Below are 19228 nucleotides of genomic sequence, written 5' to 3'. Positions count from 1 at the left end.
TTGGGAGTTGAATCATTTTATTTGTTTGCTTTTTATGAATAGGCTCATATTAACATGATATATTATACAAGTATCCATATAGAATCTATTCAGAGAAACCCAAAACTAGCCATCTGTCATTTTCTATTTGGTTCTTAGAAAATTTTAACACTAAGAATCAATTAAAAAAAGAAGTAGCTAGTTTTGGGTATTCTCTTCAAATAGACTCTATATGGGTATTTGTATCGTATATCATGCAAAAATAGGCTTTTTACTAAAAATCTCTTTATTTTTTAATTAAGAAATTCTCTCAATATTACATATGGCAGGCGTGTATTGGAGGAGGGGGGGTGATGCTACACCGTGGTTTAGGATTATGAGCAAAACTGCACCCAACAGTAGAGAATTAGTCCCAAGGCCAAGTAGAGTAGATGGACTAAATATCCGTACAAGTTGCGATGCGAGTAGAAATTGCATCTTCTTGCAACATCGATAACTATTTTATTATGCCTGGCCAATAACGCTATGTCACGTGTAAAAGTTATCACACATGGAAAACAATATTATTCATGTTTCATCCTCCCAAGGGGTTCGTTTCCAATTCCTAAGCAATCTTTTCACGAGTGTAAGACGATATAATTAGTAATAAGCTTCAGCTCCGATTTGGACTAGCAAGGGAATCGATTTGTGTATCAAGAAATCTCTAAATTATGAAAAACAAAAGAATTAAAATTCCAAAATGTATAATTTCTTGCTTATCCAGCCTATTAAGTATAACGAAATTTAAAGTTTATCCTTCGCGAGGTTTGAATCAATAAATGAGTGATAATAGTGGTGGTGGCGGCGATGTGGCCACGGTAATGGTGGTAGTCTGGACAGGAGACGACCAAACTGGAAGGAAAAAAATTGCAACCACCAATTTATGAAAAGGATTTATCCATAACATTAAAATGGGTAAAACAGCAACAGGTTATATGATTAATCTTCTGAAAGCCTTCCTTGCACTACAAGCCACAAACTACATGGACAATGTCCATATACAACCTATCTGGGCGACATCCACCTACCAGGGGAAACCACAAATTGTGAAAGAAAACTAAAATCACTATGAACATCTACTGATTCTACACTTTTATGACTGACTGAAACCAAGGAAGCAAGAATTTCCACCCCTACGCTTATCCTCCTCTATCATAAATATACACAAACTACGCTGGGCATGTCGGCCACGCCGTCCAATAATTGACGTTCCTTGGACTGGAACCCATCATCGGTAGAGCTCTTTCAACCGTTGTTATTCCCTGTCACAGTCTAACTGTCAGATAACACAATTGCGTTCACATAAACAATAAACATGTCCTGCAAAATGTTCCCAAAGAAAATAAACGCTGGGGTTAATAATTAACCTCTAGGAGCATTCCGGTTCTGACTTCGGTGACCTTTGTCATGTGAACCAGAAGGAATCTTTGTGATGATCAACGAGCTTTGCAGTCCTTCTAATAGCTGCGGCCAGCAATGTCAACAACACAAGGCTTAGATTATAGAAAAAGAGAATGTTTACATTGCATTCAAACACGAGCAAGGGAACTATCATGAAAGAGGAAAGTTTCCGATTCTACATGGTTAGCAAATGAGTAAAGAAAATTAGATAAATCTGTACCTGAAATTGCAAAAATATTTAATGTGAATAATACGAGGACCACAGCAATAAAAAAAATTCAAAGAAAGAGATGTTGGGATATAATTCTAAAAACCTACACTGCAATGAACACCGCACACATTAACTTCAAAAAACACCCTATACAAGTGACTAACATCACCGAATTCACACCAAAATAGTATAGAACTAAGCTAAGCACCCAAAAATCAAGAGACAAAACATCAGAATAGTTCACCACAATGTTATAATATGAAAAGAACGAACGACATCTATATGCAAAACAAGACCAAAATATATCTAAATTCTTACTCTTGATGTCGGCTGAATTCTGCGATTCGATCTACGAGGCTCAGCAACTTCAGAAGTCGACTTTGCAGGATTACCACTGAACACTTTTCCCTCCTCAATTTTACCCAACTTTGCACCAGCAGGTGCAAGGTTTCCTTTGTTTGACCGAGATTTAGCAGTTGATGCAGACACTTTCTTGGAGGAAGGAAAATCAGATGAGGGAGCTAGTGAAGAAAATACGATTGGGCCCTCTGGTTGTGATAGGGTATGCTTTCCAGATATGCTGTCAACACGGCTTACAGAATCCTTGATCTTTCCTGTATGGTCCATTTCACTTGAACCATCAGAGACAGTACGTGCATCTGTTAAGAGGTGGTCCTTCTGTGGAACAGATTTACTTGGCACACCTTGCGGCTTTACAGATTTAAGACCCTTCAGCTTGGATTCAGTCACCTGCTTTTCCCTTGTGTCAATTTTAGATGTATTTTTCAATCCACGGGAACCCGATCCTTGAGGCATCAAGTACTTCGCAAATTTCATTGAATCATTAGTTTCGTTAATCTTAGTACTCTGATTTGCCACATAATGTTTGCTAACTTCCATAAATTTTCTCTTCTTTCCAGGCTTGGGAATACCATAAACCACCTTGGCTCCTTCCTTCTGCAACCCAGTCCGAATTGTTCGGGTTGGATCAGGCTTGTTCTCAGTTCTGGTATTCTTACCCATATTAAATACCTTTTCATTTGCAGATAAATTCAGTGACCTTGGCTCTTCAGGTTTCCCTGAATCTACAATATCAATGCTTTTTGATGTCTTATCCTTCCCTTTGCCTTCCACTGCAGGACTGCCCAATTTGGGTCGCTTTTCCTGGGGCATGTCACCCTGAACAACAAATTTGGACTTCAGTAAAATAAAATAAATTCAATTGAGAAGTTTTAGGAACCAGACAAAATCAAGCATTAAATGATATAAAAATAGTACCTCATGGGAAGCGCAGTCATTTCGTACACTGAACCATTCAACCCATTCCCCATCCTTCCAAATGAGAGAAGGCCGAAGATGCCAAGCTTTAACAACTGACTTTTCCCCTTGGGCTGTAAGAATTAATAACCAGAGAATCCCGCATTAAGAAACAGCAACTTTTGCACAATACAATGGGAAGCATTTACATGTTGGGGCCTTAATAAGAGCACCCCCCCACCCACAAAAAGACAAAATGATCCATACAAACCTGGAAAGTGGACAGTTAATATAGTTTCATCTTTCTTGTTTTTCTCAGTGACAACTCCTTCCCACCAGCTGAAAACATAATTCAATACACATGAGAGGAGTTAAAGCATACTGATGGCTAAGAAATCAAGGAAAACTCCACAAACTCAATGTGGAAATTGGACAGAAGAACAGCATCAAAATCAAAGTTGCCGTTAAGTAAAATAGGAAGACCTGATGCAAGTTTATAATCACCGTAGTGCATGGATATCTAATATACCAACACTGCCAACATGCTTCAACACCCAAGACTAGGCATGGTTGAGATAGTGAAGAAAGATACAGATAAATGTAGGCGATTGCAGGCAATAGTTATATTTATCTTCCTATACAAATATCTCTCCAGCAAGATTCTCCCCAAAAAAAACCAATCACCTTTTAACATAATTAACTTGTGCTCACCTGTCCTGTATCCATGCATCAACTTTATCTCCAACAGACCAAGCATAATCTGCCATCGCTGCTCTGCGCCTTTTCCTCGTTCCTTCAAATCCCAAAGCGGTAACAGGGCGGGCAATGCGAATTTTCGGTGGCTTATCTTCTTCGCCTTCAAGTGCCACCCATTCCTGTAGTTTCCCTGAGCCTATATAGATGAGAAATTAAACATACATTAAGCAAACAAGGTGCGCAGGCATAATATCTTTACAAAGAGTTCTCATTATGAATCATATGAGTAGCAAGGTTCCAATGCAAGTATCAAATACAACTACACCAGATCCTAATTAAAAGTAGTGACCAGGAATTTATAACATGAGGGAAAAACATTCTTTTAAAGGAAACAGGGCATGAGGCAAAGGCGTGATTGTCTGCTTCTAACAGGATTAACGGTGGTATACCTTCATCTGACTGAAGCTCAGTGTAACACACACAAGCTTTACCATCCTGCAAACTCAATACATTAGCTGTGAACCAGGCTGCTCCAAATCCACCCCCATCTTTGAGAACCTAGAGAAACCAAGTGAATAATATATTATGCCCATATAATACATAGCAATTCCAAGCTTCACAAGCAAGATGCACCAGTGAGCAGCAAAAAAGGTTAAGAAAAAAGCTAATTTAAAAAATTTCGAAAACTACATATAGTAAAACATATCAGATACACCTCAGCTTCATACCTCTACTAGAGAACCCTCCTTGATGCCACTTTCTTCAGATGCGTGTTCTTCTTTTTCAAAATCATTCTCAACAGTCATCAAAGCAGACTTTGATCCGATCTCAGAAACTTTGCGGCCTTTTGGTCCTTTTGACCCTTTTTCGTTGACTATATCGAAGCCCGAGACGCCAACTACCGATCTCAAATGATCCTCTGTTGATTCCCTATTTACCTCTATTGGAATAGGCAACTTCTCATGTGGAGTTGGCTGCGCTTCTTTCTTATCTGATTGTCGATCTTTAGAATGCCTAGCAGATGTACCAGCATCTTCTTCAACAGTACCTACATTTGAGTTGTTCTCTCATCACGTCATTTGATTTTGTAACGAGCTCTGAAGAAACTTGGGGTACTTTCCAATAACCCTCTGGACCAGCTTCTGCTAACTCACTCAATGGCAAAGGATCACCCATCGCAACAATTGTTCCAGCTTGTGAAACAGCTTCTGCGGCCAGCTCAGCAGCTTTTACAATGGCATCCAAATTTTCAGCTCGCTTTGAGGCTGCAGATGCAGCTACAACCTTCCTCCTAGCAGCCTCCCTGGCAGCAACAAGGATCGAACTTGAACTGTTTGTTCCATCCTCACCTCTTAAAATGGACACAGGAGTAGCCATTCTCATACTTTGGCTTGGATTCTCATAATTATCCAAGGCTTCTTCAGCCATCAATTTTGCTTGCAATGCAGCATTTGATGCAACATTGGCAGCTGCAGCTGCTGCCTTTGCAACAGCAGCAGCAGCAGCTACAGCTACAGCAGCAGAAGCTAACTTAGCTTCACCATCTGATATCAATTTGGAGTTCTTTTGCTTCTCCAACTGATTCCATATTGCTTGGCTGTGACTAACAGCTGCAGCAGCAAGAGAAGAAGCTTCCTCTGCCTGTTGCCTAGCCTCCTTAACTTTAGTAAGCGTCTCCTCTGATAAAGTTGCCCTCTGCTCCAAATCCAGATCTGCTTTTTTGAGTTGATCAGAGGAAGACATAGCAGGCAGAGACAATTTCTCTGGCATGGCCTTAGACGAAAGGGTACTTGGGGTAGTACTACTAACAACAGCAACTGTTAAAGCTGACTCAGGTTGAGATTCAGCTTGCAAACTAATCTGACCAAGTTCCTCAGACGGTGAAATCTTCTTTCTTTTTCTAGGCTTTGGATCAGCAGAATGCTGGCCAGGTGATGCTGACACCTTCTTTGGGTCAAGCAGTGGAGAAGGCCCTGCAAAAGCACTGATTGGACCCCCAGTCTGAGCAGAAGGACCAGAAGGAACATGTTTTACAGTAGGCAATTGTGGCAAAGATACTTCTTTTATAGGAGTCAACTGCACTGCCTCCGTGCTAGGAAATGCTGAAAAATGCATACTAGCTTCAGCTGAAGACTGTGGAGAAGGAAGCCAGGGACCCCGGAAAGAGGACTGAGGCATCCATGTAGTATTATGGCCAACAAGGTTCTTTACAGATGGTGTTTGAAAAGGATGTAATGGATTAAATCCCTGCTGATAATCCATAACTGAGCCTCTCGGAATCACACTATATTGCAGGCCCTCACAAACAGGGGTAGAAATACTCCAAAGTGGTGATGAAATAGGTATCATTGGGCTTGCTGTTTGTGGAGTACCCTTCGTGCTGGCTCGACCAACAGGTGAGGAAAGACCTTTATTGTGTAATGCACCTTGTTTAATTACTTGATCAGAAGCCCTAGAACCTGTAAATCTCAATTCTGAAGCACAGTTACACATATAATCAAATCAAGAGAGAATCAAACTGCTTATAAAGAAAACAAAAAGTACCGGAACGTGATTGCAATGGGGTTTCTGGATTAATTGGAGTAGATTTTTGACCATGTAGCCTCTCTATGCACACACGCCAGGCATTCTCCCACATGCCCCGTCCACCATCTGACCAAAAAAGGGCTTTAAGTTATTACACATTTGTAACGATTATTAATAGATATAAAATGGACAAAAAACTAACCAGGTCCCCCAAATGCTGACACCATATATGCTTCTTCAGGTGCTATCCCTTGACTGCACAAGAAATGGAAAATAAAAAGAAAGAAAAAGAAAAGCATGTTTCATTCACTGTCTCGAAATGGCAATTATCTCCCTTCTCAGTAAAATCAAGAATGATCACTCTAATGCTTTCAAGATTTGGTATAAATGCACTGATCCCATAAATTGATGATAGTTCCATTTATGATCAAAACCTGATTAGATTCAGTGGTCCCTAATGATCATGTTCTGTTCTTTAAAAAAAAATTCTGGAGCATGCTATTCATGCCATAATGATGTCCTCAAAACAAATGCACAAGTATCAAAACACTCCTCCTTTACTTTTCTTACCAATATATACACTATTGCAGTTCAAAATTTATCTCTTTCTCTATGTCTCTAATCCAAATTGAAAACTAATCTTTTTCAATTAAGTAGTCTCAAGAGCACCTGCCATTCTTCATTTTAGTAAATCTGCTTATGTCAATAAATTTTAACTAAAGCCCAAAAAGAAACAATTAGTAAAAACATATACAGCATGTGACTCACATCAAAGCTCCATAAACAAAGATCTGAGCACGTAATTGCACTTGCTGCAAGTCGGTGAATGGCTGTTGAAATATTACAGATTGTGGAGCAGAAGTATTCAGATCTGGCAGACTAGATGTTGAAGTAGTAAGAACAGAATAAGGCTTTATTGAACCATCCACATGCCCATAGGGCTGCGTCTCACTAGGTTGCACAAGCTGGAAGATTCCTGATTGGTTCTGGGACACACTGATTGATTTGTCCCCTCTTTCTGATTGTCTCACAGGAGTTGTTGCTTTCATACTTCCCTTTTTAGCACTCGGTTTACCTGTTGCCTTGCTAGGTGCTCTCCTTGTTCTCCGCTCAGGGGTACTTTTAGAACCACCAAGTCCAATGTCTCCACCAGATACTAGTGGAGCTCCATGGGAAATATCTTGAGAGATTTTTGCATCCAGCTGGCCTGAGCCCGAATTTTCTTTAGACACCTCTACAATCTTAAAAAATAATTCTAAATCAGAATATTGAAAAGTTGATGGTGTCAGGGCACATCATTAATTATACATGAATATTTCTATAGCAAGAGTTCCCAACAGCCTAAAATAAACAAAATGTGAAGAAATATAAGTTTCAAAGACACAAGATTTTAAAAGATAGTTCTAAATCAGAACATTGAAATGTTGATGATGTCAGGACATATCAATAATGCTACGAGTATATATCTATAGAAAGTATCCCCATTGCCCCAGTTAAAAACGTATATCAAGCAATATAAGGGATCAAAGACACAAGTATAGTTCAGTATGAACATGAGCAACAAGAAGGTTAAAAATGATACTTTGGGAGATGGAATAGCAGGAGAGCGCTGCACGATGTTGGCAGCATCTGCTTTAGGCAAATCTGCAGATAAGCTGACATCCGAAGTTCCATTTCTCTGATCCTGGAAGGCATCATTTCCATTTGGATTCTGGGAATTAGGAGAATAATTGCCCCCATCCCCAACAGTGTCAGAAACTGGGCCACTCTGATTTGTGGGCTCCTTATTATTGCCTAATTCATGTTTAGTCTCAAAAGGCTCAGTGGTTCCAACAACCTTAGGAGAAACATAATTAGGTTTGTGGGGATCAACAGAACTTCGACCGCTTTCTGGTGCAACAAACTCAGTATGAGACTCAGGCAAAGCAGCAGAACAAGTAGAAACTTCACAGATCATAGAAGCATCACCTGTAGAACGAAAGATGATGATCAGCAAAGAAAATTAAACCAAGAAGTGGAAGTAACAACCGTATATCCTATAGTCAAATGGAAACATGATTCAAAAACATAAATAAATAAAAGAAATTATCATAATAGATCCTTGTTATTAAATGCCAATAATGATAGCCTCCATCATTTTCGTTCCAATGGTGAGATATTTATTCTAAGTACTAATTGGTAGAAAGAATAAAATGCATGGTGCACCCATAACCATGATAACTATTCAGTACAGTAACTGCATCATGATTTTCATAAATAGGTGTTCTCAATCTGCTTGTGATTTTACTCTCTAATGCAGAAATTTGACTATCGCCAAGACCAACATGACACATCTTAAAGAGTTCATACATCACAATCAAATCTTTCAGCTAACAAAGAAAAAAAAAGTAGACTAGTATGATATCACACTTGATAATCTAGAGCCGACATGAATTTGATAGGTTTACAACAATATACATGATTCTTCAATTTCATTTGCATTAATAAGCATATTTCTTATTCTTATTGCAACTAAGCATAGTGGTACCCTTATCTTTTCCTTCTAATCCTTTTAGGCCTTATGTTTTTATCTGCCTCATACAGATTATATATAAAGGATATAATAAACAAATATGAATCATTCTTAATATTTGATAAAAGAAAGAACAAGGTATAGAAATGCATCACTCAAGCTTTCCAAATTTGCTTAAACACTGCAGCCCAAAAAACGAAGCTTAAATACTGCATATCGCTTTTGTTCTCCCCCCTCCCCACCTCCGCCCCCCAACCCGAAAGCTCCGCCCGAATACTGTATCTAAAAATTTCATTTATAAATTCTCTTCTATTTCTTTGCTTTCCTAGAAAAGAAGTACCATTCCAACCAGACTGTACAAAACCTCAAAATTAGTCTTTTACTTCCTAAAAATGTAAAATTAAAAGATTCTAACACAGCTTATCCAAATCTAGCATACCAATCCCATGAACACTCAAAAGCCCAAAAATCATGAACCAGGCCAGCACGTAGAAACAGAATGACTCTAGCAAACCATAAATAAACCTGAACGCCATTCTACCTGCCATTGCCTAATTGCAGCAGAATATACAAGAGTTTACGGCAGAAACAAATAGAAATTTCAAATTTTCATCCATATTTCCTTCCAGGTTTATCTTTTTTGTTACTTTGATAAGTCATTCAAGATTAACCATATTAGAAGACTCACTATTAATGCTTGGCACAGCATCCTGTGCAGAACCCTTATCTCCAGACACTTCAGAAGTGTCAATGTCTTCCAATAATTTTTTAGCAGAACCACCACATATTTCCACCAATAGTGAAGGCCCAGGCTGTGTGACATTCGTATCACAGTTCATAATTGGATCTGCATAACAGTAGAAATCATTTTAAAACATCAATATACAAATGAAGAGAAAATAGTGAGGAAAAAAGTTAATGATTGCAAAATCAACAAAAATAACATATAAAAAAAGAAAAAAATGGTTAGAAGCTGTAGATTTCTCCAGGAGGTCCTAGGTTCAAACCACATTATTAGCATTTGTAACTTATGAAAAAGGACCAGGGGTCAAGTTGAGCACAGATTGCTTAATAGTGACGAAAGTCAGTCCAACCCATACAGATAGAAACTGTCAACTTCAAAAGCTGTAAGACGTAATACATGCCAAAGATTATACCAAAAAGATAACTTGCACTGGCCTTATACTTTTTCAACTCTAAATGGTTTCTAGTCAAAGGAAAGACGGAATGGTGACAGATAAATGCAAATTTATCACCTTTTACATTTGCAGATGCCTTCTCAAAACTGTCTTTTATGGTTGCTCCAGCACCATCACCAACATTTTCTGAAGATTCACACTGAACAGAAGACGCTTCCATCTCATTTGTGCTTCTCTTGCTCACTTCAGTAGCAACTGCAGTTTGAGGTTCATTTTGGCATTCTGTATTGCAACTATCTGTAACTGGCAGAGACTGATCAACTCCCTTGCATAATAACGGTCCAGAAGTATCACAAGAAACACCTTTCCCCACTTCAGAAACAGAGCCAGGCCCAATTTCTGCCAAAGGAGATGACACTATACATGGAAAACTAGCATCTTTCGACATTTTATATGCAGTTTCTTGTTTTTTGTCACAGTGTGGTCCCACATCGGGAGAAGTCTCTGCTTCAACCTCTGAGTGGTTAATATTGGTGGTTGTGCCATTCCCAGAAGACGAGGGAACTGCATCCATTGTGACACAAGAAGCCAGATCAGGGTTTTCCAAGGAAACATTGGCCACTGAGAGAGAGAGAGAGAGAGAGAGAGAGAGAGAGAGAGAGACAGACAGACAGACAGACAGACAGACCAAGTTAGTACATTCAACGGATTTTACATCTCTATCCATTTAAAGTTTCAATCTCATAACATACCTGATTCATTGCCATCAGCACCATGTTTTAATTTTGGGACAATCTGCTCTTTTTCTGCGCTACCTTCACAAACTGATGAGGGCTGAAATTCCTTATCAACAGATCCACCAATCTCCAATTCTGTATTATTAGACTCATTGAACAATTGTGTACTGTCCTTTTCAATGTGAGAGAGATCCAGGTTACCATCACCAACATCACCATCTCTGTAAACTTCATTTTCATCACATATTTGTGTAGACTCCCCCAGAATAGAAAATGATGCACCGTCCACATCTGATTTCTCTCCAGAAACTCCAAAAGAATCATGAGGACTTTTAGAAGCTCCAGTCACATGCGCTTCACTAACTATTTCAGCTGAAGAACAAGTTGCAGTCAAATTAGACAATTTAGAGTGAACTTCCTTATTCTCATCACTTTCATCCTTAGAAACATCATTTTCCTTAATGACTGACAAAGAAACCTCGGACTTTTTGACCAAAATTTCACTATCTGGTCGGAAACTACTTTCTGATGCATTCTCCTTGGGGCTGCTCAGTCCAGAATCCACCTTCAGCATAGAATCTAAACTTGAAGAAATTCCAGCATTGCTGTTGCTGACCTCAACTGCATACCTATCATCGCTTCTGTAAACCACTGATGATAAATCATCTGTATTCAATTTAGAATGATCATCACCAGTATCTGTGTCTTTAAACAATGCCATATCTTCACATTTGTTGGTCTCAGCAGGAACTCCACGACATTCCCTGTCACTGCATCCATCCACCATATGTAAGTCAGAATCCCCTTTCAGCGTAGGTTCTAGACTTGAAGAAATTTCAGCATTGTTGTTGCTAACCTCAACTGCATACCCAGTATTGATTTTGTAAGCTATAGGTGATAAGTCATGCGTGTTTAATTTTGATTGATCAATACCTATATCTGAGACCATGTCTTCACATTTGTTGGTGTCAGCAAGAACTCCACCATATACCCTGTCACTGCATCCACCCAGCATATGTAAGTTAGAATCCCCTTGCAGTATTACACTAGACTGTTCCTCCACATTAATAACACTGTCTTGATTAGCAATTCCTAATTCAATAGACTCCACCTCAGATGCTGAACAACGTGGGTTTTCCAAATGACAGGTAACCTTTTCACCTGCTTTTTCATTCATGTTTTGTGTCTCTATGCTCAACACATGACCGCCTGGATTCTCTTCATTAACATTTTTTATATTATGTTGGACATCCTTATTATTCAACTCATCACCGATAGCCATAATATTTTGCACAGAGGTTGTCATACCATCAATTTGCATCCCTGAAGCACAAGAATCTTCTCTTTTATCTGGTGTTTCATCAAACAAATTATCAAAATCCACCGGATCTGCATCTTTGCATTTCCCATCAGCAAGCAGACTCCCTTTAGTTACATGTGGGCTATGATTTCCACTTAAAGCATTTGGATCTGAGTCGCCTGAATTTCCAGCAACTGATAATTTACCTTCATGAGTTTGTGAAGCATCCTCAACCTGAAGCTGATCTACTCCTACATCCTCTATGCCAGAAAGGTTTTCGGGAATATCATCCTGTGGTAATGTAGGCTGTAGATCTGTAACATCCTCCATTTGAGAAAGAATGTCATCATCATTGTTAAAACTAGGCTCCATCTGCTTTGTTAAGCAACGCAATTCCTTACAGGCATCTAATTCCTCAAAGATAGTCCGAGGGGGAATAATTTCTTCCTGCCCAACAGATTTTAATAGCATTTCAACAGATTCTGAGGAAGTGGCCTCAGACCAAACATTGTTTCGCCTTGATATAGAGCAAGATTCTGCTGCACTTGAATTAAACTCTATCCCACTACTCCCACGAGAGAAATCCTCAATCCAGTGGTTAGTTTCGCTACTCTCAATGCCAAGAAAAACCTCAGTTTCAACCAGACTATCAAATCTCAAATGCCCCTGAAGGCTATCATCAAAATCAAACTTGGGAAGAGCATATGGCCGTAAAACTGGAGGATAATTAGTGTTCCCTTCACCAGCTAAATGAAGATTCTGGCTTTGAAAATCATTGTCATCATAATCCATGGGTGTATCCCTACAATAGAAAAGCAATCAGGGAGAAGTGCAAAACAAATAGTGATCCACATTGACCAAATAGCTAATATAGGGAGAGACAAAAATATGCACAAGTATATACATAGACATTATATGGGACAATCTACAAGCTTTACACCCACCATCTTACAGAATAAGCCAATAATACCTAGTCACCCATGCTTACAAAAATTGATAACCAACCACAAATACAACATACACCTATAACTTGAAATAGGAGTCATGTAATACTCCAAAATAATAAAACAGAAACAAGGTTGTCCCTAAAGTCGATTTTGATATAATTAAACCTATTCAGACCCTGAGAAACATAACCCACGAAATTATATCTAAACACCACAATTATTAACAAGTAAAATTGTCAAAATGCAATCACTACACAAGAAAAGAATCTTAATCCACTACAGCCATTTGCTCATCAAACAGCTCATCATCCTCAAACCATTTGTAGAGCCTAGCCGTTCTCCCCATTTATGCTTAAACTCACAATTTCTCAATACTTTCAGTGAGACTTTCCAATATAATGCCACTAACTTTGAACAGATAACAAAACCACAACCAAGTTATAAATGCTGAACTTCAATAGTTCCCAAAACTCTTAAATTTAAGGGGAAAGTAACATGATATGATTTTGTGAATTATACTAAAGTATACCAGAGATGAAGGCATCACATAACAACAGCCAAGCAAACCCAGCAAATACCTTAATCAAATCATTCATTGATTTGAGATATCAATAAAGGGTAACAGCATCTAATATTAATATATAAATATCAGCACCTTTATCACAACAAAGGTGCCCAGCATTCAAATGAACGCCAATCTACTCAATTCAAGGATTGCCTATATATATATATATATAGGAGTTGCCTCTTCATGTAATAAATCAAGGATTGATGACTATACTATTTACCTGGAAAATAAACCTTTATATATTCAAGAAATATTTATAATCAAGTATTTACAAACTTTAACACAGAAAAATGCTCAGAATAACATATCAGACAAACTTCTTGACACAAAAGCATGTTTAAAACGTAGTCAATAATGAATAAATGAATCATCTACTTACATTTTTTTTCAAAGACAAAATAAGAAAAGTAATGCATCAAACCAAATCAAATCATACATGCACCATGTGATTAACAGATAACACACATATTATAACGAATCAAATCATACATGCCCTATTATCTTGTGTAAACATTTTTTTAATAGAATCTTGTGTAAACATTTAGATACAAATTTATTTATGCAGACAAGATACTTGAAAGTTTATGTTTTAAGAATATCAACTCGCAAACCAAAGTAAAAATAATAACAAAAAAGGGAGGTCAAGGCACTTTTTATAACATCGGATATCACTCCTCCCATAAATGCAGAAAAATGGTTCAATTATACAAGAATAAATGGTAAGATTCTATTTCCATTTTCAGAAATTATAGTCAATTGGTAAGCTCCAAGATATCATTCAAAAATTAACTCAAACAATAATAATAAAATTATTATAAGGAATAGCTGAGGCTATGCAACAAACACTAATCATAACTAAATACATACTCACTGACCTCGAGAAATCCTAAAAGTTTCAAAATTTCTTGCATTTGTACCAAAGGACATGAGACAGCATACTAAGTAAAGGTAAAATAGCAGAAAACTATACCTACATTCAATATTAAGTTTCTGAATATCTAGCAGCTATTAATTAACTCAAATAATTGCAAATGAGAAAATGCGTGTTAAACTTGCAACTGGACATTCAGATGTTTTTATTTTTCAAAACACGCATGACCTGGACAAAAATCCACCTTTATTAACACTATAGTAAGTATAGGTTGAATAATATCTTATTAGACTCTACAAAAATAATAAACACATAAAACAATAAAATTTAACTCAGTACGCCATTGAGGACTTAAAAAAGATATGAAAACAAATACATACACTTCATATCATAAATTCAAAGATTAACGCTTATCATTTCTAATTAGCTCAAAGTACACAAAGGAAAACAAAAACACAAATTTTAATCAAACTCACCATTTCAAAGCAAAGCAAGGAACAACTTTGGCCTAATTTTACACATACGCCCTAACTGTTTACAGAACCAAATAGAGGAAATGAACAGTACCAGAAGAAGTAAGAAGTCTAGAGACGCTACCTCCCTCCATCCGGTGACGAAATCCAGCCCGTTTGATCTCTCAACTGTTCCCCAATCGTACGGTCATCTGCAAACCAAAACCCTAGGCGTTAGTCTCTCTCACAGACACCCCTCACCTAGTTGATAACTACGCATCAGCGAAGAAAATTGAAAACCCTAACAAACGAAAGCGAACGGTCGCCGGAGGTTTTGGGTTCCTTACCGGAGTCTTCGAGTTTCCGGCGGATCGAATTAGGGTTCCGGCGAATCGACGGCGCTACAGACGAAGAGAGTGAGAGACTTACACGAAGAGAGAGAAAAAGGAGAGAAGAGTGTGAGTGAGACTCTGTCTTTTTTTTTTTCGGTTGTTTTTTCTTTTCCTCTGCGCTCGACCCCTCGACTTTTCTTTCAGAGAGAGAAAATGTGAGAATTGGTGATTGAATTTGAAAAATCAAAATTAAACGGAAAATTGGAAAACTGGGGCATTTTCGTAAATTGGTTAATGTCTGATGAGTATGGGATCGACAAGTGGCTTGTTACGAGTCGCTAGACGACAGCATCTGGGGCCAGACTCCATTACCCGACGGTTACTGGTTGTTGTGTTACAGCCAATCACTGGGTGGCTTCGAGAACGAGTTTGACCGATTAACCTAATCGACGGTGGGAGGGGACTTTGAGGGACACGTGTAACAGTTGAGTGGCTACGGATGTGAAAATTATTGGAGAAGCCTTTAACAATAAATCAGTTTTTTGTTGTTGTCATAAACTGAAATTCAATAATTACTAGCCTAGCCAATTCATTTTTTATTTTATTTTTATGGGTTAATTAGCGATTTGCTCCTTAAATTTGTACATAACTTTTGATTTACCTTTTATTATTTTTTTATTATAGAAAATTAAGGATGTGAACTTTTTTTTGCCAATTTGCCGTTAAAAATAAGGGCAAAAAAGTCATTTAGTACATTAAAAATAAATAAATAACATAAAATTAAAATTCTCTCTCCTCTCTCTCTCTCTCAGGATGGAGGTGGTTGTATGGTGGCCTTGGGTGGTGGTCTGGGGATGGATCTCACACGGAGATGGGGTTGTGGAGCTTGGCAATGCAGTTGATCTTCTTGCAGCTGAGAGAGATGCTGACATTGAATGAAGTTGATTCCCCCGTATTGGACAGAAAGAACCTTCTATAATGAAGAGTCGGATGTGAGGGAAAGCCCTCTAGTCGAGTAAGAGAACTGAAAGTTTTGATGTGAGTCATACCATAGTCATAAGAATAAAATTATACAACCATGATATGATGAGAAAAAGAGCCACAAATTAATATAAATTTACTTAACAACACAGAATTAGAGTTGCAATAACTCGTAGTTAAATACACACTAAGATCTTTATCAAACGGTTGACTACTTACAAATGCTAATTACACAAATCAACAACAAAAGCCTAGTAGCTTGGTTGAAACCCACTTCCTCAAACTTCGCTTTGAATCTTGCACAATCTATTAGGGTATGAGTATTCTAATGCCCAGTAGAGTACCGTCAAACCCCTCAAGGTCAGCTATCACAGTTAATCAAAGTGTCAAGTATCAAACAATACAAGATATAGAAATTATCCAACCATACTAGATAAATAAATTTGCATATGCAGTGATGCCATGAACTCACTCCCTTCTAATCCCACTAATTCATATCTTAGAGCAACAAGCCCGCATGTCTCATAACATGCATTTTACTACTGTGGCTCCGAATATCCTAAAATATGAATTAGAGCCCATCCGTTCCTTAACCCAGTTTTCTTTTGTTTACGAATTTCTCAACTTTCATTTTTCATTAGAGGCCTTGCTCCAATCACCTCAATATATTCAAGCCATGCTCTTGTCACCTGAATATATTCCACATTTTTATTTACTCAGATATATCTAAGGCTTTCTCTCACCCCTTAGATATACGTCAAATGACACACACACCCCCTTAACACCACTGTATTTATGATGCATATGTAATGCAGCGCAAACATCATTTATCTATGCTGAATAATAATACAGATAATAACAATAATATATATCATGCTTGATCACATGAATAATAATATTCATCCAACATTAAAAATAATATTCACCAAGCAAAACAACAATAATATTCATATTTATAGTATTATATATAAGCACCAAGATTAAAAGTGACATAGCCCAATCATCGGGAATCAAGAAACCTTTCCTCGTGTTCAAGAAGCTAAATGATGAAATTACCCTTCGAAGGTTGCCGGGTTCTCTTCTATTCCTAGATTTGAAAAATAAATAACATAAATGAAGTTAGAAAAATCTAATTTTATAAAAATATTTTTCTCTCCTAACATAGAGAGTGCATCCCACTCTCCAAGCTAAACCCCTCAAAACGATCCGAAACCTATACCATCGGACTCAGATAGAGAAATCGAGTCGGATGGACTAAAAATATGGTGTCGGAGGATACCGGAACAGGCTCCACACGCCGCCACTCGCCGGAGCCGTGAGTGGGCTGGTTTCCGATTACTGTTCATCGTCTTAAAAAAATCCTGCAACTTCCCCTGTTTTTCAGTTTAAATGTCAGATTTTGTGAGATAGTTTGACCAACCTGAAGTTAACAAAACTGGGCAAACTTGAAGTGGATTTGAAGCTTATTCTCTCTAGTTTCTAACCCAATAAACCATACTCAAAACGGAGCTAAAACGAAGGAGAAAACTAGCTCCAAAGTTGGACTCGTTGTTGTTTTTCTGCAAAAAAATAGATTTTTTTCCAAACTTTGCACATGTGTTTGACATATCAAAACTCAACCAAATTCGACAAAACTAATTGTGTTTTGTTCCTTGCAAAGTCTAGTTTAAAATCCAAATGGCTTCCTAAAAAATGCAAAGGATTGGGAGAAAAAGAGAGCCAAAATGAGTCTCGTGGACTGCAAATTTCTAGAAAATGCAAATTTCTAGATTTGGTTCAAAGTTGTTTCTAACATTCTAACACCTCCAAGTTGTTCCTAAGGCTTCTAAAACACTCCTAAACCCTATTTTTATTGATACATTTTTTATTCAAACTATTTTTTGTAGGGAGTGAAATGTGAGGTTGTGTGTTTGGTTCTTGAGAAAGTCATAAAAGTGTGAAATGCTTTGAAGAACCTATTTTTAAAATCACAAAATATGTTAACCGAGAAAAGTTGATTTCAAGGGAAAAAATTTGGCTCCTCGAAATAAATGGGATTTTAACACTTGTTAATTTCATTTAACTTTTGATTTAATTCTTTTAACTTTCTATTTTAATTCTTTTAACTTTCTTTGTTTTGAAATTTTCCGCAAGTGTTAAAATCCAATTTGTTTGGAAGATGAGCTCCTCCTTAATATCAAGGAGGCAAGCTTGCTCTTCGAAAAGTACACAATTTGAAAGTTCTATTTATTTTATATTAATAAATCCGAAGCAAAATCTGTATAACACAAGAACAACTAGAAACATTGTCACTTTCTTTTGGTAAAATAGAAATTTCATTCAAAATAAAACCAGCAATGAAATAGCTTAACAAACTATAGATATTTATACATTTTCATTTGGGCCTTTTGTTTTCTGTTTAAAATGGCTGATTTTGGTCAGATTGTCTTCATAGTAGGGTGTTCTATAGTGAATGTGAATATATGGACCATATATGCGAACCTTTATATTAGCCACATGATTCCTCTAAGTAGGAACTTCACTTAAGTTTAATGAAATGATCATGTAGCTAATATAAAGGTTCACATGAGGAGTCCATATATGGCACCCTCTCTATAAAATTTTGCCTTTATAGTGATCCCATTTATCTCTGTAATAGATTTTTTCCGTACTCTTTTCAGGCCCAAGAGTTTTATAAATTTCTGAAAACAGTAAAAAAATTATCCCTCGATTTAAAGTCTCTATTGTATCATTTTGTATTAATTTCTGAAAAACAATAAAAAAAATTATCCCTTCATTTTAAGTCCTTAGTGTATATATATTTTTTAAACCATACTTAATTATCATATTAACTCGCCTCATTCAATCACAAGTAAGTTTATAAATAACTAATCCAAAATGTATGTTAATAAACACGCGCAAATTGAAGAAAAATCAGAGTTAGTAATAGTAGGTCATGCTCTTCACTTTCGAGTCGAGAGCTCCATCTCCAAGTAGGTCTTGCTGTTCTTTTGGCTCTCCTATTTTATTTTTATTTTTATGTGTGAAAATACCTGCAGGATGACTCAAAATGCCTAGAGGAGGGTGAATAGGCCAATTTAAGATTCTAATCAAATAAATAAAAATAAACTTCGGTAGCAGGATTGATATGGCTTATCAATCCTGTAACGTGCTGGGCATAAAATAAAAGAACAAGCAGAGAATTATTTTACGTGGTAAAACCCCACCTCTGGGGAAAATCCACGGGACTCCTCAGTCCAACACAAATCCACTTATAGAACGATGATTACAAGAAGTACTC

At 37.3% G+C, this 19228-nt stretch overlaps 1 protein-coding gene across 1 annotated transcript; it reads right to left on the bottom strand.

The window, feature by feature from the left end:
- Positions 1–898: 898 nt before the first annotated feature.
- G2484-1 (protein) lies at positions 899–15134 on the bottom strand. Its single transcript, XM_089041990.1, is given in 18 exon segments — positions 899–1280; positions 1386–1482; positions 1949–2809; positions 2909–3021; positions 3159–3226; positions 3599–3779; positions 4033–4141; positions 4312–4641; positions 4643–6057; positions 6128–6235; positions 6312–6364; positions 6878–7350; positions 7692–8077; positions 9310–9468; positions 9878–10324; positions 10513–12599; positions 14781–14847; positions 14983–15134. Coding segments are annotated over 16 exon segments (6894 nt in total). The 5' UTR covers positions 12590–12599; positions 14781–14847; positions 14983–15134; the 3' UTR covers positions 899–1263.
- Between the last annotated feature and the right edge of the window lie 4094 nt (positions 15135–19228).

The sequence above is a fragment of the Prunus mume genome, linkage group LG7 (genome assembly GCF_029339155.1).
Source record: "Prunus mume cultivar Tortuosa linkage group LG7, ASM2933915v1, whole genome shotgun sequence".
In the NCBI taxonomy this organism is placed as follows: Eukaryota; Viridiplantae; Streptophyta; class Magnoliopsida; order Rosales; family Rosaceae; genus Prunus; species Prunus mume.
This window is presented reverse-complemented; position numbering and strand designations above follow the sequence as displayed.